Source organism: Pagrus pagrus (genome assembly GCF_965226575.1).
Source record: "Pagrus pagrus genome assembly, chromosome: 23".
Classification (NCBI taxonomy): Eukaryota; Metazoa; Chordata; class Actinopteri; order Spariformes; family Sparidae; genus Pagrus; species Pagrus pagrus.
Genome location: NC_140205.1, coordinates 21,587,149 through 21,608,888, shown reverse-complemented (window position 1 = coordinate 21,608,888; position 21,740 = coordinate 21,587,149). Strand labels below are relative to the sequence as shown.

Sequence of the window (21,740 nt, the reverse complement as noted above, 5' to 3'; positions counted from 1 at the left end):
ACTTAATTTTCAGTAGTTGCGTGTTTGTTCCGCCAATGAGGAAGCTCCTTGTGACAGCATCTGACCAATAGGAGCCGGTTTCTACAGGCAGTCACTTCCGGCCCGGGTTATCCCTGAGCACCGTGATGTAGATTTTACCCGAGCAGGCACCGAGGACCGTTTTCACTTCTCTATTCTTTGGCGTATAGGAGGAAGGAGAGCAGCGGCACGCAGTCATCCTCGTTTTGTCTTTGTGTTCCTTTTTTAGTTCGACTCAGTTTTGCCCGCTTAGCTTGTATTTGTTTTGCGATTTGAATCCAGTAAGAGGCGCTGGTTAGCCGCTCCACGCAGACCGAACCTCCCCTCCGTTTATTCCATTTTCCCTCCTTGTTAGCTAGCTAACTTACCAGGCGACGGTAACTGTCCCTCCATCCACACGCCGACATGCCGGAGTATCTGGACGACCCGTCTGTGCTCACCAAGGACAAGCTGAAGAGCGAGCTGCTGGCCCACAACGTGGAGCTTCCGAGCGGCAACCCGACCAAAGACGTGTATGTCCAGCTTTATCTGAAGAACCTGACCGCTCAGAACAACCAACATGTCACGGCCACGACTCTGGACGCCTTCTCCAGCGACGAGGAGCTGCCGCCGCCCGTGGTCTCCAGCAGAAGTCGCTCCTCCGGCAGAGTGAGTTTGGTTTATTTTGTTTCGAAGTGAAATTCTGATTGAATTCGCCGAAAGATAATGTTACACGGCAGTAGGCTGCAGGGCGGTCCAAGTTAAAACTAGTGCATTTGCTTTCTGCCAAGTTCTTTACTAATGTGATTTACTGTTCAGGGACCCGAATATAAATACACCAACGACGACCGCGACCACTTCTCTCCAGAACACTTTGTGGTGAATCGACTGCTCCTCCTTAAAGTCTATAAATGCACATCAGAAGTCAGAACTACCTGACCAATAAATTGACCAACTTTTCTTCTCAGTATAGATTTTAAGGTTACACCCCTGCAGCTCACTTCAGCAGATAGAGACCTATGCTTTCAGTCGTTGTCATTAATTTGGTCCCTCAGCACTTTCTCTTTCAACTGAACTATCAGGGATTTTCCCAGAGGACACGAAGAAATGCAAAATATTTAAACCAAAGTCTTATGAATGAATGTGGCCAAACCCCGAACACTTCAGGCCCACAAACCACATTAGCACGCCTCAGCTTTCACTTCCCCCCAAAAGCGTCCCCTCTTTACATCAGCTCGAAGTGTCTTCACTGTTGTTAGCAACAACAAGACCACAGATCCAAACAGGTTGGTATCACTTATTATATCTGCAACGCAGCCCGAGCAGGGATTCTCTGTCTCATGCAGATCATTTGCTCTTTGACATGTTAATTTAATCAGTTTACCTTTGGAGGGCAGTTTGAGTGGACCAGTAGAGTTGCTGCTTTGCCTGTAGTTACATGAAATCAAATCACGCCCAGATGCAGAAACTACTCCAGATAAGGAGGCTGATGGGTGACTGAATGAGTGCAGTTTCTGTTGAGATGTTTTTGTGTGGGTGTTGGGTCTGAGTTTCTCTGCATTCCTCTTTTGTTTTAATAATAATAATCCCTCCAGCCAGCAGCTGCCTGTGTTCTTCAGAAGCCTTGAATAGGAGCAGGTCAAGGATTTTCTTCTGAAGCCTGCTGACTTTCTGAAGTGTGTCCACAAGTTGGTTGTACATGTTGAGCCATCTCATATCACTTTAGACTTGAGCACAGAGGATTTTTATCTCATCGTACTGTAAAGAGAACATGAAGTTTACTTTACAAAAGTTAAGAAATGACAGTTGGTCAAGGTTAGGGCTTGGTGTGCCTGTAGCAACTGAAATGTCTAACTCAGAAGAGTCGTGACACATTTGAGAACTCTTCTGTTGGATAAAGGAAATGTTTTTGTACTGGTACCAAAACTCAGGCACTAGTATCACAGCATTGTAAACTTGACCTAGCCTTATAGGAACTATTTATATCATCATATCTTGTTGGATTGCTTGCTCTATTTTCAAGTTTTTAAAAAAAATCATGACGACTCAATTGCTTTACTTTTTTTTCTTCTCCCCCAAGTCCTTACATTTTGAACACTTACATTTTATATTTTTACCCTGTCTTAAATGGCTTAAATGATCTCCGGATCGGTCATTGATGATTTCAGAGCAGGCAAAAGAGGGAGGCAACCAGATGAAATGAAGTATCCATTATTTTTTCCACATAGGCAGTATTCAATATCTCCTCCACACATGTATGGTATGATTGACGATTACTGGGGATCATCATTTTTGCATCACAGTTTTCATTTTCACAGACAAAACTATGAACAAAATCATGATGGTGTGACCTTTGTTGGGGTCTGTGCTGGAGATAGACCTATAATCAGGCCCATATTCCACATTTTTTCGACTAATGACATTGTGATTTTTCTGTCAGATTGCTGATAAAATATTTACTTAAAAATGTGCTTCTTTGGCTCTGATGCAGCTTCCTCTCACACAATGTGCCATCCACAACACTATCTGATTGGTAACACACCACAATTAATAGCCAATTAACAATGAAATAGTTGATTCTGCAAAGTAACTAAATTTATTAAATAAATGTAGTGGAGACGAAGCATAAAGTAGCAGAACATAGAAATACTCTAACCCTAACGCTAAAGTACCTGAAAATTGTACTTAAGAACAGTACTTGAGTAAATTGTTTGAAATTTTGACACTAAAATTTTCCTTTTTGCTACAAATTTATCAGTTCCAAATATCGGTTATTGGTGTCTTTGACCAGCCACCTACATATGTCCTGATTTAACATAAATAAAAACCACTCCTTAGGATCCATGCATTATTCTCTGAGAAATTAACAAAACTGTTGAAAAACGCCTCCCAATGTTGGGTGTTGAATATACAGTTACAGCACACTGTAAAATGTGCAGAGAGAATCTCTCAGTCAGTGTTTTTGTGGATTTGGAGTCAAACAGGTGTGCAGCAGGACAGGTCTGGTCTGGACTTGTTTGGGGGCGGTCTGCACATGACAACTGAATGAACGGGGTTTGTAAAAAAGGTGGTGACTCTCTGCTGCTTGCAGGTTGGACAAACCTTGTGTGCAGGTGCTACCCTGCATATTTCTGTCAAGCTTTACATTCATGTCGGTTCTATGAACTCGTGTGAGTTCACCTGATTGTTTTGAACAGCAGCTCTGCATCATGGTGTGGACCATGAGGATGATCAATCTTTCATGAGTTTAAGATGACAAATAAATGCTGAAGGGCAGAGGGGATGTGGTTTACTGTTAACGTGTGTGTGTGTGTGTGTGTGTGTGTGTGTGTGTGTGTGTGTGTGTGTGTGTGTGTGTGTGTGTGTGTGTGTGTGTGTGTGTGTGTGTGTGTGTGTGTGTGTGTGTGTGTGTACTCAAATCAAATCTCAAAGCGCTGGTTTTTGAACATTTTGTATATTTAGTCAGTCACATGGTAATGAAATGTAACCCCAGTTAATGCAGCCGATCAGAAACAGTGAAAACTTTGTTTGTGTTTTTTATTTGTGCATTGATGGGATTCATTCAGAAGGCAGGATTACTGTTAAGTGAATAAAGGTTATCTCAGTTGTTTAATCCTTAAAATGTTAGGCAATGCTGACAAATACCCATTTTGTTTTCGAAAGCACTTGGCAAGTCCAGCCAAGAGTCAAACAACCCACAGATTTACATTTTTTTTCCCCAATTCCAATGATCTAAAACACAGAAGAAATTCAGCCTTTAATCGCGACATTTGTTCTTGACAAAGTCTTTGTCAAGTTGGCACTGATTCCTAGGGATCAAAAGAGTTCCCCGCCGCTGCTGCGTTGATATGAACTACTTTTTTGTCCCCCTACCTTCTGGAACCTAATTCTTCCTCCTTAACAAATTACTTGCTTAAATGAAAAAGAGGTGACTGTTGGAGTTCAACAGACCTACACAGGAAGAGAACCACGTGTTGCTTCACCAATTAACATGCAGCTGCTGGTCATGCACGGATTGCAGTTATTTGCTAAGTTGTATGTAATTATAAATAAGGAAATCTGCAACTTTGTTCTAAGGGCACAACAGCCACTTCAGAACAGTGCCTGCCTGCCACACTGGCCGTGTGGTAGAAGGGACGCACTCAACTAATGTTGCTTATCTTCCGCAAACATAAAGGGAATATGTTTGGATTTTAGTCTTGCTCTGACATTTTATGACATCATCTTGGGTTCTAGGAAATTATGATTTCTTTGAGGTTTTTTCTTACTATATGATTAGGTATCAGTCCCTTTTTATCTGGATCTATACCAGAAGTTACTGGGGTCTATTCTGGGCCTAGGCCCATCCATCATCCAAGTTTAATGGATATATGTTTAGTAGTTTTTGTGTAATCCTGCTGACAAACCAACTAACTAACCAGCAGACACAGGTGAAAACATCACCTGTGGTATTCAACCTCTTGAGTTCTGATATTGTATGTCTTGTGTTTGGAAAACGTTCTGCTAGTAGCCATGTGGAAATGCGAGAAAATGAGATTCTTCTGTCTCAGCTGAGGTTTGTGATTGACTGATAGAGGAGTGTAAGACATCTACCCAGTGCAGATTTAAGGTTGGAACGGTAGACCAGGAATACGTTTTAGAGCAGCTCCTGCAGTTGTCTTAATGGGTTTTGCCTCTGCTTTGAGGAAATACTTTCCTGAGGTAGAGGAATTTGTGCTCAGACTGCTACTGTGTGTGCATGCAGGCGCATGCGTGCTAAAAAGTCAAGGGCTGTGGAAAAACGCGGCACATGTGTAATTACTTTGTCCTTTGTGTTATAAGGTGCTGCAGTGTTGACATTGTTTATCTTGTGAGACCCAGTGCTCACATGTCTGAGTGATTATTGGCTGCAGGTGGAGGTGGAGGTGGAGGTGGGCATGCAGCGCAAAGAGTCATTCCTTACATTTCTGAAATAGTTACGTGGAGTCAGAGAGGCCTTTCCAAATGAAGGCTCACATTCTTTGTCTGTTGTGCTTAAAGGTCCTCCCTCTTTATGTTGTGTTGGTGGGATTCAGAAGAAAAAGCTGTAAAGTATGAAGACTGTGTTACAGCAACAATGCAAACAGTTGTGGTTAATGTTAGCAGAGTAAATTATGGCTAACGACACATACTCCATTGTCACTCAGCCAAGCAGCCGGTTACATCACGCAGCCGCAGGTCCTGGCATGTCTCGTCCTCACACTACTCCATCCAGGCTTCAGTGAGGAGTTGTAAAGGAAAGTCTGACAGTGTTTGTAGTGAGTTTACTCCACAGAGCTGAGCTGTGAGCTCAGCGCTCAGTTATGCCTTTAAAGGCCAGGGTGTGGTCTACAGAGGCTGGGTCACAGACGCCCTCTTCCCTCCTCCTCTTCTCCTGCTCTCTCAGCCCCGACTGTTATTATGAAACGGCCTGGCTCACATCCAGACCAAACCCTGCTGAGGGCCCACTGTGAGCCAGACGCAGAGTAAGACAGCCTCTCTGTGTGTCTACTCACATTTATTACATGCTGTGAAGCGTGGTAAAGCCTCACCACTGAAGTTGAGCAAATCATCTTTGCATTCCTCACATTTTCTGTTGATTTGTTGCCAGCTGAATGAGTCAAGAGTCAACTAGAAGGAATGCACATTTCAAATAGTTCTGTAAAAGAAACAATGTAATGCAGGTTTTGGTCAAATCATCTCTTCAATCTAGTTGACCTGGCATTGACATTGAACATTTTTCTGTCTGTTTTTTAGAAATACCGATGCAGTAAGCATTTTGTCTGAATCGTTTGTGTAGCGTAGTAACATTATTTTGTCTAACAGTTTTTCATCACAAATGACACCTATTATCACGGTGACACAACTGTTTTGTGACTTCAGCTCACCTACTGCTGGATTCTGCATCGACACAGGTAATAGTCTCAATGTAGTGTCCATAAAGACCTGTTGGAGGGAAATGTCAATGCGAGGTCACACTGAAGGAAGTGAAGTGAAAACAACATTCCTCAGTTGAGCCACAAAACTGACTGGTGGATACTTAGACTTAGACTTAGACTTAGACAGACTTTATTGTCATTCAGTGTGCAACAAGTGAACACAGAGCGAAATTTCGTTTCAGAGGCTCAGCATAGAATTAAAATATATATATTATTATATAAAAATAAATACCACAAAAAGAATAATAAATATAAAAAACGGAAACGTACTGAGTGCAAATTATTGAAAGTGACATTGTTGAGTTAGGTAGTGCATATATGCACTATTTGTACTTGAGAGTAAAAATGTTTTTGCAACCAAAATAAAAGATGCGTGTGTGTGCGTGTGTGCGCACATTTCTAGTGTACAACTGTGTGCGATGACAACAAAGGCATTCTAAATCTAAATTCTATTAAATTAATCACCAACTTTTTTAATTATTGATTAATGGGTTTGAGTATGTTTTTAGTCAAAATTCTCTGATTACATTTTCCTCCTTATGACAGTAAACTGAATTTCTTTTGGTTGAGGACAATACGAGACATTTAAGGACGTCATCTTGGGCTTTGAGAAAAATTGATTGACATTTTCCCCAATTTTCTGACATTTCCGATACGAAACAACTAATGGAATAATTTGGAAAGTAATGGATGGCTGAATCCAAAATGGAAATAATCATTAGTTGCAGCCCTAGATTGTACTGCGGCTTTTACTATGAAACAGCTGCAGTACGTGTTGATCTGAGCAGTGTGACTTCAGCAGTCATCGGAGCGACTGGAGGTTCTGCACACTGACCACTGTTGGATTCTTTTTAAACTTTTCAGTTCAGTCTTTTGAAAATGTGTTGGTTCAAAACATGGCAGCGTGGTATTCTCCCATTGTGCCTGAGCAAAATATCTGATGCACATACTTTATGTACTCAGAGAGTAGGCTGTGAGCAGAGGAGGAGACGCTGGGCTTGGTTTCAGAGGCAGCTGGCTTCAAACACGCAGTAATTTCCTGCAGGCTGGTGTGAGCCAGCATGTTGTTTACTATGAGGAAGCGCCTGCAGCATCTGCTCAGAGTGCCACACGTTTTTCTCTCTCTTTTTTTCCTTGGCTTCACTTCATCAGGAAATTGAAGGTATCTTCTAAAGTTTAAGATCATCTTTCAACTCTTGTGTGATTGTGCATGAATACACATATCTCTTTATAGATGAAAGGAGGAGGATGATGGATTTATTAAAAGAATGGTCATTCCACTCTAGTATTGTTACCATGCTGGATTTCGTTACTTACTATCGATATGTGCGATATCACGGGGTAAACTGAAACAATCTTGGCATTACATTTTAGATTTGTATTTACATGTAACAAGGCTTGTGTATTGTGGAGGAGGCAGGGCAATGTGACCCCGACAGACGTGCATGTGCAACTCCAGTGCTAGTGTATCTATACTGCATAAGCTGAGGATTGAAACCATTTCAAATACTCAGAATCACTATATATCACTATTTTGATATATTTGACAACACTAATCCACTGTGTATAGTCAGCAACCTGGTGAACAGGTTTCTGTAACCGTCTGAAAGCTTGACAAACACAGCTTTCACAGGAGGGTGTTTGGAGGTGAACATGGGGGCAGGGCAGGGTGGGACAGTGTCCGTTTAGGCTTTAGGGTGTGAGCCTAGCAGTCATATTTTATTGACTTTTCCTATTTTTTACTTGTCTCACTTCTTATCTCACTATTACAAAACGGTGTGGGGGGATTTTATTTTTTAATAAGTGTTTGTGCACTGACTGCTAAGATAATACAGTGTTCACATGTGACACACTCTTGATTAAAACATAAACCACGCACACACAGAAACACACCTGTCTGTTGGCTCACCTTTTCATTTGATCACCTGCTGATTACACTGCCTCAGGCCCACAATAAAGCCATGGTAGTCCCTGACCTGAATCTGAATTTTTTAGGTAGGGTGTATCATTGCATCACCAACCAGGCTGTCTTGTCCTCATCCAACAGAAAGCCACCAGGAAAACAGACAAGGTTCGGCCGGACGAGCTGGATGTGACCGTGCTGACCGACCAGGGCCTGAAGGACGAGCTGCTCAAGCACGGAGTGGACGCGGGGCCAATAGTGGGTGAGTGCTCACATCAGTGCAAACAGCAGCAGGATCATATGAGGTTAAAGGGTGAGGTGACCTCTGCCCTCAGCACACAGATGACCATTCCTCGTCCATATCTCACTTTCAATGTGAGCAACAGAAAGTAAAAAGAAACGTTGTGTTGCTCACAACCAGTTCTGACACTCCAACAGGAGACTATGAAATCAAATGATTTTGTTGCCAACACTGGTTCGTGTCGCATGCAGGGTACAGCGTTAATGTAATGAGTTTCACTGACATATGCTTAACTCCGATCAAACAAGCAAATTAGAACCAGCTGGAATTTATCGCATTTAATTGCATTTTCATGTAAAACAAAAAAACCATAATGCTGCATTTATGAAGACAACAGGTAAACATGAGAGAAGTTTTGAGTTGTTATTAACAGCAAATTCAACAGAAGCAGATCAGAAAACATGCTGGCTTTTTACTCAAATAGGATGATAGACTACTTATTTCATCATATTTTTATTATTGTTTAATATACATGTTGTATAGAAAATTTGCAGCGTATAAAAGTAATGTAGCTACTTTTCCATTTCCGTTTCCAACGATATGATTGGAAGATGACAGTGTTTTTGAGTAGGTATGTTGGATCTGTCACTGACTAAATGACACCAGGGTGCTTTATACTGGCTGAAGACTATTCTGTCAGTCCTTCAGATTTTAGATATGTCTATTTATATTTGCATGTGTATATGTTTTTAGATGTCAAGTCATAATTTTCTTATCTGGTTCAAGTTTGATGAGCGTGGGATCATACAGTCCAACTCCAGGTTCTAAACACCCTGCCTACACCTGACAAGTTTCGGCCACAGTTTTATTCACCCATCTAACACAGCAGACACACAGCCAGCTGTCAACACCAGCCGTGTAGCAGTCTGCGTGTGCTTTTCTCTCTCACGTGTATACATGATTGTGTGTTGGGCTGTGAGTGCAGAACAGAAGTGTGGATGAACAGATGCAGTATGCACAGTGACTGCAGCTGTTGCTCATGTGCTGCTTTTGTTGCACAGCCAGTGTAGATGAGGTGCAACACACAGACATGTGAGATTAATGAGATAATATTACCAAATCATAAACTATGATAAATAATCATACTGAAGATTGAAGAGAAATAAAGAAAACACAATATTCACTGTCCCATTTTTCTTTGCAGCTGTTGATTTGCATGCACACTTTATGGTGCCAGTATGAAGGTGTTCATCAGAGCTATCTCCCATGCAGGTGTTTGTCTTGCTTTTAGGGTGGAGGGTTTATTCAATAATAGTGTTTATCATCCAGAGTTTCTCCTACTGTTGCCTTTTGGATGGCTGCTTAAATCCACCTGACAACTCTGTTCTCTGATTGGAGCCCTGTAGGTGTCCAACAACCGGTTCCAGGGATCCCATTCCAAACATGTTATCTACCTAATTTATGTACACTCATTATAGCACTCATACTACTTGTGTAGCTGAGACAGAACCCAAATGTCAATCAGGCGTGTATATTCTTGTCATGGGAAAGGGCAGGTTTTCACTTACAAATGTAAGTACTGACTATTGGGAACCGCAACATCTCTATAAGAATCTTGGAGCAATAATATTACTAAATTCCAACTTTAAAAAAAAAAGTCAATAATAAGCTGGTTCTCCATCAAGAAGAGGCTAGGCTCTTACCGTTTTTTACAACCTGGACCTTTTTTCTAGCAAAATATATGGTCATTTACTCACCCAGATAACTTTGGTTTCATTTGGAGTCGTTCGGACGAAATTAGATCCAGTGTAGCGCCGATATATCCATATAATGCGAGTGACGGGGCAGCGACACACAGCCTCTATATAACACATTATCTGCCACAAAACTAGTTCATTTCACCAATATTTTGTCATGATACGCTAGTGCTATTCCCCTCTGAGTCCGGGCTCGTCCGTTTTCAACATCCGGGGTCAAACTAGCAGTAGCAGCTACAGGTAAACAAGCCGGGCTGTCGCGGGTGCGCGCGCAGCTCAGAGACAACATCTTCCAGGTCAGAGGTAGTAGGTCAACCTACAGACCCCGGATGTTGACAACAGACGAGCCCGGACTCGGAAGGGAATAGCACTAGCATATCGTAACAAAATATTGGTGAAATGAACTAGTTTCGTGGCAGATAATGCTCATAGAGGCTGCGCTTCGGTGCCCCGTCACTCACATTACATGGATATATCGGCGCTACACTGGATCTAATTTCGTCCGAACGACGCCGAATGACACCAAAGTTATCTGGGTGAGTAAATGACCATATGTTTTGCTAGAAATAAGGTCCAGGTTGTAAAAAACGGTAGTTATCCTTTAACATTACTTTTTTGGCTATTCTGGTTGGTTATGAATCATTTCTACTTATTGATGAGTTCTCCCCCACTCTGACATGTCAGATTTTCTAGTACAGGTTTAACTGAATTTCTCTGCTCCTCCTCCCAGCATCCACCCGCAAACTGTACGAGAAGAAACTGCAGAAGCTGCTGGATGACGGTCCGGCACAGCCGCCACTGCCAGAGCTGGTTCTCACAGAGATAGAGATCAACCACAACGGCAACTCTGAATCAGACCTGTACAGTGACAAGGAGGATGGTGAGAACAGTGTTGCACCATTCATACTGATTATATGTGCTTGACTATGGTAGATTAAGGGTTTATATGCTTATAATGTATAGGTAATCTTATTTACAAAATATGTACAGTATGGTTTCACTTTCCTGGTACTTTTACTTGGAAGTGGTTCATTATAAAATGTGATGTTCTGTTACTTGCAGTTTTGATGGTCTTACATTGGGCAAATGTGATATTACGGTGTATTGAGTGAGAATGTTATTAAGGCAACGTTGTAGTGGTTTTGCATGTTGTTACCAGTCCTTACACGTTTATGTTTACATCGACGCCCACTTTCCAAAGCATGCCGTACTTTTCAGGTCATGTCTGACTTTAAGGCAGCTGCTAGTTCGAGTCCATGATGTAAAATAACTTGCATTTGTTGGATTTATCAATGTTATGGCTAAGATAGAAATGAGTCATACAGTGAGTCATATTGCCCAATAGGGCTAGGCAATATATAGATATTATATCATTATGCTATGAGACTATATAGGGATATAGTTAAATGCTGTTATGACTTAAATGTTGTCTCTTCCTTGTTTTAATGCATTAATGTATAGTGATGTCAGTTTCTGCACCTACTTTTTTGAATACTTACCATTAACCACCATTATATCTAAATTACTCATGATAATTTATCAGAAAGCTCTTGTGTTAATATTTTGTGAAGGTACCCACAGTCATCCCTGCAGTATTGTTTCGATATCAAGGTATTTGGTCAAAAATATGATGATCTTAAAATTTGGTGTCCACTTTCTGAAAATATCAAGAACAACAAAAATTGTGTATCTAAAAATATCACATTATTATTTAATTAATTTAATTTAGTTTATTTGATAGGGACAATGCAGGTTAACATAGTAACACTTCCACTCGTTACAAACAAGTCAATGTGACTGATGTTCTGCATACAGAGATTATAGCTAATGCTAGTTTCCAACTCCCGTCCCTAGTTAGGCTTTTAGTAAAAGAAAGAAGGTATTTTAAGGCCATATACAGTACTATTACCCATGAAAGTCATACTTGTTATATTCAACAACATTCAAATGTCTTGGATTTCAGAGTCATCTACCAGAAAGCCTGATATTATGACACTATGATAAGCAAACATGGAGGTCTGGAAAGTATTTTTGCATTCAAAAGAAATGAACTGGCAAGGCGGTGTCTCACAGTCCCTACCTGCATGACGGCGAGATCTGTGTCTTTGACAACAAATATGTACTGACATGAAGGGAAACTAATGGCTGCCTGGAGGGTAAGAAACTAACTGACAAAAACTAATCACAGACTTTACTGTGTTTTGTCAGAAGTGATAGTTGAACCAGAACCAGAGCCTGTGGCAGAACCTGAACCAGCTCCAGTTGTGGAGAGACCGCTGGGGAGCAGAGGGAAACCGCCCGTCACCACTCGCACCCGCAGCAGCCAACACACCAAGGTAACAAAAGGCTTTTCAACAAGACAACCTCAGGATTATTCTCAAGTTATCACCATAACAACAAGTTGGCATCATTATATACACCTTTACGTGGGTGGCCCACTACTGTTCTCCAGTACACCATCTGTTGTCATGGTTGCCGTTGTAGTTCCTGAGCTGATAAAATGTCTCATGCTCACAAAGTCACAATCACTGAAGTCTATAGCCCTTTTCACACAGAGATTCTACAATATCGCCGCAAAGAAGGCTCGCCTTTACACTTCCTTTGTTTGTTCGCACTGAAAAAAGCAGTGGTGGCATTTAGCCGCTGCAGTGTGTCATTTCATACAGCATGCCGGCGTAGCAGAACCAAAAGAGGCATGATGGTACACATTATAACGATGAAATCTGTGTGTTTGTTTTTAATGTGTTTCCACTGTAGATGTAAATGACAGTTTATAATCATATGGATGCAGTTATTAAGTGTTGTGATTGAGATCCTGACCCACTATACATCCTGGAAAGTGACAAAGAAGTTTTTTGCTCTAAATGACCACACAATCACCATCAGTAAATAGCGGATCCTGTCCGGCTCTCATTGTGAGGAGGGATCAAATCAATTTTATTTATAAAGCCCAAAATCACAATCGCTTTGCCTCAATGGGCTTTACAATCTGTACAGTGAACGACATCCTCTGTCCTTAGACCCTCTATCTGAGTGAAGAAAAACTTGCCATGTTGCTGTTTTCAGGGGCTAAGTTCACTGAAGCCTCATATAAAATGCTGAAGACATAACCTGCTACCACACTACGTTGCTTTAGTGGGTTGACGTGTGGGACATTTCTGTTTTATTTGATGAGTGAAGGATCTGTTTAGCTTTCAGACTGAACACCATCAGACTGACACACTCCTGTCCCACGCTGCCAGCTAACCCTTACACACAGACGTTGTAGCTCCTCGGTTGTGGCTCTGATACTACCTCCACTGGTGGATCAGAGGTGGAACGAAACTGTCACCCATTTAGCCTCTGTAACTTTCACATAGACAGCGAGGAGGAATGTCGTTGCGAGATAAAAAGGCAGTGTGATTGGGACTAATGATAGCAGTAGTTTTGATGTTGACTGTCATTGCAGTACTTGGCAATCTATAAACCTAAATGACAGAGGAGCTGTTTACTCCCTTTCAAAAGCCTGTGATTGAAAGCAGATTGTAATGTTTCCATTTTTGAGCCACCTGCAATTTGCCACCTTTTGATAGTTTTCTTTACTACAGAAATCTGTGGTGAGATTCACTGGTGGATTTATGCCAATATCAATATAGGCCAGTATTATCTGATGATTTATGATGGAAAACATTTTTTTACCTTTTCCTTACCTATGTTAATAAATGTCCTCAAGAGGAACAGCTGCATATACAGTATGTTAACTTGAATGAACGCTGATGTTTTTCTCTTTGTGGTTCAGTTAGGTACAGCGGTCACTCTTGTTCACACATTAAACAATGAAACCAGTGGTCCGGTTCTGGAGCAGTCTTGGTCCCAAGTTAATAGGTTTGGGTGTGATGTGAAAGCAAAGCAGACCAACCACTGGATTTCATGATAGTAGATCTATGATTTTGGCTCAAATGCAAAGCTACTGTTAGATCTGCTGATTGTGGAAATAGAGGCAGATCTCCAAATTAATCTACATTTACATAATATTGCAAATATAATGTAGCAATCATGCGAAGTATGCACATCACTTTGAGTGTGGAGATGTTCCTGCTTAATCCAATAGTGAAAAGCAGTTAAGTCCGTTGTGTTTTGGTGTCTGTCCCTATGGGGTTTGGCTAACTATGCACCCTCCCTAAAAACACACACACTTATCCACTGTTGTAGTCTGTTATTTATGACACATGAGATCTGGACTAATAATGCTGATCTTGAATGAAGTGCTACATTAGCTGTTGTCATTCACCAGAATTTGATCTCCCCATATGGGTCCATCTAACACTGAGGATGCTGTGTGACACCACAACTGTCCCATGAATGAGATACCGGTGGGTCAATATGACTTCATGTTTACAGCTCTTGGTCTGTTTGTAACAGAAGTAAAACTGGAATTTCTGGGTTCTGTTCCAGAAGTTTAAAAAAATTGTCATTAAATCCTGTTGACATTTGTAACAATGCTTGTGGCTGATTTATGGTCGGACACATGACACCTGTGTAGACAGAAATAACGTGTTTTCAAGAGAAAAAAAGTGTCACCTGACGCTTTCCATTCATGTGTCGCACTCGAGATTTTGCTATGTCATGGACACTGTCATATTTAGTGGTGCGATGTGATTGGATAGTCCCTTAACAGCTTCATTTCTGTCGAATGACACTTACTCAAAAGTGTCGTGCTCCCTACAATAGATCAGGCTTCATAGTTAAAAGTCTAGTCTTTGAACAGAGCCTTTCTCAGCAGTATTTCATGTTCTAGAAAAGAATCTCATACTGCTGTTTATTTAATACTTCTGGTTTGTATGTGCCTTTTTTAATGAACATCATTTACCATAAGACCTAGACCTTAGAAGACTACACATCACGACTCAACACGAGGGGAGTCCATGTGAGATTGGAGGCAGGGGTCGCAGGTAGTGCAGACATGTCTATACCAACAGCAGGCCAGAGGTAGGTGAATTCATAGATGAGGGGAAAACCAGGTTACACTACAGGTTGCAGTTTTTTCATGGGAGTTGTAGTTTTTTTTGTGTTCATGAAGTAATTGTTTAACTTGATCCATGATGTCCAGTGTTGTAGTGTTTCTATTAGAATATGGAAGGAGAGGCTGCACTGAGTTATAGAAGCTAGCCCGGATGTGGCATCATGACCTCCAGTCTTGTCTTTACCTCCAGTTGTGATTGCTGGCCATTGTTTACTTTGTTGGTCTCAGTTTAATACTGTGTGTGCACCAGTGTAACTAACCAGACACTAACAGTCACTCTGTGTGACTCTATCAACACATTTGGAATGATCACCAGACAAATTATCTTATATCGTATTGTTATAAACACATAATAAAAAACAAATACCAACACATTCTGACCATTCAACACTATTATTATTATTATTATTATTATTATTACAACAGTTACATGACCATCTGATTCCCAGAGCTGATCTAATTGGTGCTGCTATGTAAATAGTGGTGAGTGTTTGTCAGACTGTTGACATTCTTCCAGACCTGTCAGTCCTTCACACACTGCATTATATGCTGATACTAGTCAGGAGAAAGATGATCACAAGCAGCCGATGTCAGCTGACACAACACAACCCACTGACAGTTAAAAGACATGGAGTAGCTCAGAGTAGCTGCTGCCCTCCTCAGGAAGAGAAGTTCTTTTTGTTTTGGGCTCATATTTTAATTTGAGAAAATCTGATTTCCTCAGTGTTCTTTCTCATTGTGAGCATAACCATATACAACAGCTGATCTGAAGACATGTGACAGGAAGAGAGACATTGAGTGAGTGTTTCAAAGAGAAGCACACAGCTGCTCCTTAACTTGAGCAGTACTATCACCCTGCTTGGTTTAAACTTCATTAACAACATTCCAGCACTGCACTTTCTGTAATTACAAAGAACAAATAAGACTGCTTGTTTAATGCAACCAGCTGCAGACAGCAGAGACTAACTCTGAGCCAAACATTGCAAAGACAGTCAATGTATTGTAGCAGCTTAGCAGCAGGCTGAGCTGCAGTTCAGGAGTTGGTGTGCAGTTTGAACTGGAGCAGGTAGGATGGGATACCCAGCAGCTGGAGTTGATTAGACAGTTTCCTGATACTGGCAAAGGAAGTGGTTTCACATTTTATTGGAGTGCAGTCACACCCAGCTCAGTGTGAGCCTGGAGGCTCAGTGTATCAGTGCTGCTCGATACATGTCAGACTCAAAGCACATGATGTAGATTAGCTGCTGCCATGCACATGCTGGATGCTTCAGACTCCTTCACACACAGTCCAAAAAGTCTGTTCCAACCTCCATCTGCTCTCCTCTTTTCACTGACGTATTGTAATCATTAAACCCTCCACCCACTCACCATTCAATATTCACAGCAGTCCAGAGTATCATCAAATATTGTTTTTGCATAGCCTCTTTTGGGAAACAGCAGTGTGAACTCCTCTCCTTCATGCCAGGTGTGTAATCCAGCAGTGTGCTGCTGCTGCTCACCTCTGATTGTAACTGTGAGCAGCTCCTCCTGCTGGTCAGACTGTGACTGTGCACCTGTTGCGATAAGGACTTGAGAATGAGAGGCATGTGAAAACTGGGGGGCTGCCAACTGTGTGTGCGCGCACTGTTTTGTGGCTATAAACTTCCCAGTAAATATATGTGGTGTTCTGTTTATTATAGGTGGATGTCATGTTCTCATTGATGTAATCGCATTAAATAAGGATAATTAATTGGGTTTATCAGTGATTTTGATAGGTACACGTCCTGTGTCGTACTAGCCATGCGTCCAGGGGTTGCACCATATTTTATCTTTGATAATGCTACATTGTGAACAACAAATCTGTATTGAAATAAAAAAATTCTGCGGCTCGCTATTTTCCTCCATCTTCGTAATGTGTGCATGGCTCAATCATCATGATACTCTCTGCTACAACATGACCAATCCTTAACAATCAAAGCTACAAGCGTGGTATCGGTGACTAAACTAAGTGGGTCACTGTCAAGAATAATCGGCTCTAAACAATTTTGTGTTCTCTCGTGATGATGATGGTGGATCTGATGATTCACCGTTGAGGAGACGCGCCGCGTTGAAACCATAAAAATAAACCACTATGTGGTTTATTTGAATTTTGTAGACCGTTGTATTAGGATGATGTGATAGGGTTGCAGGCTATACAATAAAAAGATTCAACTATTCGTCTTTTTTCAGTTCAGTGCCATACTAAAATACTATTAGCCGACATGAGTGTGTTTCACCTGCAGCCTCAGCCTCGTGTTTTGATTCCTTTTCGTTGACATCTTTGATGTGAAAACATCAGATTTCCACACAGTCCAAGCCTCCTGCTCACAGTTGAGTTATAAAATCTCAGCTCACTCAGAGCAGGGCTGGTGATAGACATTTGGGGGCCCTAGGACAGATTAGGATTTGGTGCCCTAAAATTGCAGCTTCTGTCATCAGTTAACTTGTCGTCAGTTGGATTTTTAGTGAACTAGTGCAGCAGCTAATATAAAGGAAAATTATGGTTTGCTTTATAAATAATTCCTCATTGAGATGTTATCCCTGAGCATTTTGTAAGCTTCTGTGTTATCCTGTTATTGTACTCTGACTTACAAAATCGGTCTCCGACTGAATCATCAACTTTCAGGGGGCTATCGTAGATGTGTTTTTGTTTTCAGATTTGGGATTTTATTCAACTTTCAGATACATTTTCATCAAACATACAAACGTGATGACCATATAACATCAAACACACGTTTAACTCTATAATTTGTGAGAAAGCTCAAATTAGGGTTCAACATAACATGTTTTCCCCACTGGCCCACTTTGCCAGTAGATCAGAGTTTTACTGACCCCTTGTATATTTTCACTGGCCCGGCAGCCAAAACATGACAATAACTTTGGTGAGTTATTATACATAACAGACAACAGTGAAGTTCCCTTTAGCTTTTGTTGTTTTCCTTTTAGGTATTGATATGTCATGTTATATTACACAAAAATATAAAATTAGGCATGTACTGGATCAGTAAATTAATGTGGTGTATGAATGTAGGTTTGTCCATATTTTGTGGAAAGTCAGATGGTATGGAATACACAGGGAGAAGAAAACAGAATTTATTCAGTTTATAGAAGACATGTTAAAACATTATTTACAGTAAAATATGTTTTAACTTGCTAATGGTAATGATTCAGTATTACTATGGACAGTGTTGACAGGAAGTGCTTTTATTTTGAAGTAACCTGTTTCGTCGCTAGCTTAAGTGATGTTAGAAATACGAGACGTCGGGTGCAAAAGTCTGTTGGTTTACCTTGTTCTTTGTGAAACTGCAGCATATTTGCGAGTAAAATGTTCAGTTTGAACGAAACCCGTTTGGTTAACATTCAAAGCTTCCACTACACGGCACTCATTAGCCTCAAGTAACACTTGTAACACACTACTGTATCTTGGTGGTTCACTGTGCCGTCACTGTGTGTGTGTCCGTCCATTTCACGGATAGTGAAACTCCGACGGAGAGCAACGGGAGGAAAGAAGCAGCGCAGCGTGACCAGCAATGTGTCTCAGCATAGTTTTTCTGTTTTATTCGCCTATAGGCACTGTGAAAAAATGCTTAGGCCATGCAGCCAAATTATAGGCTATTGGTAAGGAAAACCCTGATCTTCTTATATGCTCACTGGCCTGGACGGGCCAGTTACTAGCCAATCAGCTCGCCATTAATTGTGTAAACTACAGTGTTTCCCATATATAGGCTGTACTTGGGCTACCCGCCCAGGTAAATTGTGACCCGCCCTGGAAGATAAACTCAAATTCCACTCTTTTTTCCAATCAACATTGTAATTTTGAAGGACACAGAGCATCAGCCCTCCAACCCCACCCACCTCATCACACATGCATGCTCCACTCATGCTCACTCTGGCATCAGCAATTTACTGCAGTGTTCAGGGATTCCCTGGAGTTTTTTTTTTTTAAACAAAGGTGGCAAAGGCTTGTGACTGTGCGTGGCAGCCACAGCGTTACTGTTCTAGTCTAAAGATGTTAAAATAGCCCATTATGATCTGTCCCCTCTCTCTTTCCTCCTCTGTCCTTGTCCTTTTATTAAAGAACGCTGTAATCTTCATTTTAATTCTGGAAATGAAGTTTCACGTTATTGCATTATTTTAGACATCGGTGACAGACAACTGTGTTTACTTCTAGGGCTGTATTAACCTTTCCTGCTCAGCTTCAAGACCATAGTCTGGAAGCACAGGGGAGATGTTGTTTTCTTCCAGGGCCCGAGACTTCACTTGGTCTTGAGAAGCTGCAGCATTCATTAACTGACACACTGTAACCTATAGATGCCTTGCAGTCATGTGACTTCTGACGATGTCTGTTGTTGTCACTGCCGTGTTGGGTACCAGACAGTAGCTACAAAATGCTGGCGCTCTTCACTTGTAACTGAGTAACTGACATTTTTTTGGAGCTGCAAACCACTTAACTTAAGCTTTCTATCTATCTACTGAAGATTATGTAGGTTTAAATTTACTGAAGTAATTCTTTAAGCCAGGGGTATTCATTTAAAATCCTCAAGAGAAGGTCCTGAACCTCATAATGTCCAACTTGCATTATGGTTCAGTGCCATATACAGTAGCCTATATTGAAGTAGCCTAGTGGTTGTGTCAACGTCTGTATGTGGTCAACGACTGACTGTCAAAGAACAATTCTTTTCTTTTTTTTTCTTAATAATAAATACATGTTCTCTTGTCATTGCAAGTAAAATAAGGGTTACATTTTAAAAAAAGAGACTATATAACAGAGCTTTTGAAAACCCTAAACTCTTTTATTAAAAATCTCTTTTGTTAACTTCATTTCACATCTTAACATTCTCAACCAACTTTGCTGCCTTTCATTCAGATTTGAGTGGATATGTTTGCTAAAAAAGACTTGCTCTTCATCTCACAGTGGCACTTCACATTGCTGCTTTTAATAATCGCCACGGTATCAGAACATGTGAGACGTACTGGTTTTAAACTGCCCGTGGGAAGAATCAACATGTTAGTCCATTCTCGATTAAAAGCTCTGTTTTTGTTGTCCACCTGTCCAAACATGTATCAACCACATGCATTTGTTTCTCTGCTGTGCGATTGGCTGTTGGTGTTTTCTAGGTAAAGGAAAACTGACTCAAAAATAACTATCGAAAATAAATGTCATAAATTTATCATCCTTATCGTGGAAAATTTAACCATGAAAATGATCTTAATCGTGTTATCACCCAGTCCTAGTTTTTAGTCCGCCAGTAAAGCCAACGAAGAAGAAGAGGAGGAGGAGGAGCAATATTTAACTCAAGCCCCCAGGAGAGGCGCCAGGCTTTGAAGACAGTTTTCATAGTGGCCAAACTGTGTAATAACATCGTCACGTGGTGCACTGTGGCCCAAAAATACTTTTCCCATAAGCTAACATTGGGAAAGATGGGGCTCTTAAACGGTGGATAAATTCTTTTGAGCGTCACAACCTCCGCAGAATGACTCGTTTCACTATCATAGTTTGAGCCATTCGGTCCAATAACATTTGGAAAGTCTAGAAGAACCTCAGTAAGTTATTTTATCCCCATTCAAGTTAGCCGTGTGATTAACTGGAAGTTAGCTGCGTTTTTAGGTTCATGCGCCAATGAGCAGCTTTCATAGGAATGAATGGGGCTCTGCCTCCAAGGCTCTGTCTAGTAGTAATAAGTCCATGATTTAACACAGTCGGCTTGACCGGAACTTCCTCTGCAAAGAAGACAGCTAGCGTCATCGTCAAGATCAAGCCCCCAGGAAGAGTGCAGGCTTGAAGCCAGTTTCCAAAGTGGCCAAACTGTGTAATTACATCGTCATATGATGCACTGGGGCCCAAAAAGACTTTTTCCCATAAGCTTACATTGTGAAAAAAGCACCTGTAAAACATTGGATAATTGTTATTGAGCCTCACAACCCCCGGAAGTTGCCTGGTAATTGTCGCAGTGAATGTGAAGCATTGGTCTGTAGTTCGGGCTACAACTTTCATTATTTTTCAATCTGTTGATTATTTTGATTGATTGATGATTTATGAATCATTCAGTCAGAGTGTAATGTTTGTAATTATTTCCCTGTCGATCAACTAATCAGTTAATCAGCTGTTTGAGCACTGTCTGTGTTATCATTATTATTTACAGAGCCTCCAGGTAGGTACATTTTCACGTTTCATTCATGTTCCTTGTTGGAGCAATGTTTATTTGGGTTGATTTGATTATGTGTGAGGTACAGTTGGTTGACGAACCTTCACAAACTACCAGAAGTGACTCCACACTGCTGTCTCCACTAACATATAGAATGTTGACGACTCTTTAATTACTGACTGTCTTTGTGTTTCCAACCATGATCCTTAAATATAAAAGATCAGAGCCCTGAAACTGAGCTGGGTGAGCCTCAAAAAGACTCAACAAAGCAGAAAGACCTAACATTAAGAGCATTAAATTCAGCATTGCTGTTGCACATATGGCTACACATTAAGAACATCTGGATTGAAGACAAGGCAGTGATAAATGGTGATAAATAGGCTCCAAGTCAAACAGTGGTATTCTCACTGCCTGCTGGTGTGTGCTCACCATATGTATAGAGGGGCCAGTTGATGGATGAGGAAGACGATGATGAAGCGCTTGTCCTGCAAGTAAAGCGCAGATCCAGGAGGTTATCCCATAGAGTGGTGAATACTGTCCCACTTCTCCTCTCCCAGCCCTTTCTCTAAACTCCAACACTAACTGATCAGACCCACTGGTGTCTAGATCCACAGCCACTCCACACTGACTATCATCATTCTTTCCTCTGGTCTGGGATTTTTGTCCACCTGTCTCTCACGTGGCTTCAGAGAGGTGTATGTGCTCAGATTGAGCTCATTTTCCTCTGCATCTTCACATAT

The 21,740-nt window shown here is 41.1% G+C and overlaps 1 protein-coding gene across 8 annotated transcripts in view; it reads left to right on the top strand.

The window, feature by feature from the left end:
• The first annotated feature begins 83 nt into the window (after positions 1-83).
• The window catches only part of tmpoa (thymopoietin a), a 28,279-nt gene continuing 6,622 nt past the window's right edge, over positions 84-21,740 (top strand). For 6 of the 8 annotated variants that reach the window (XM_084345809.1, XM_084345812.1, XM_084345808.1 and 3 more), the window contains exons 1-4: positions 84-666; positions 7,981-8,098; positions 10,565-10,714; positions 12,043-12,170. In XM_084345809.1, coding sequence (XP_084201935.1) covers positions 424-666; positions 7,981-8,098; positions 10,565-10,714; positions 12,043-12,170 — 639 coding nt within the window. In that variant the 5' untranslated portion in view covers positions 84-423. The remainder of the gene's footprint in view (positions 667-7,980; positions 8,099-10,564; positions 10,715-12,042; positions 12,171-21,740) is intronic. The other 2 variants (XM_084345813.1, XM_084345814.1) reach the window with 1 other exon arrangement.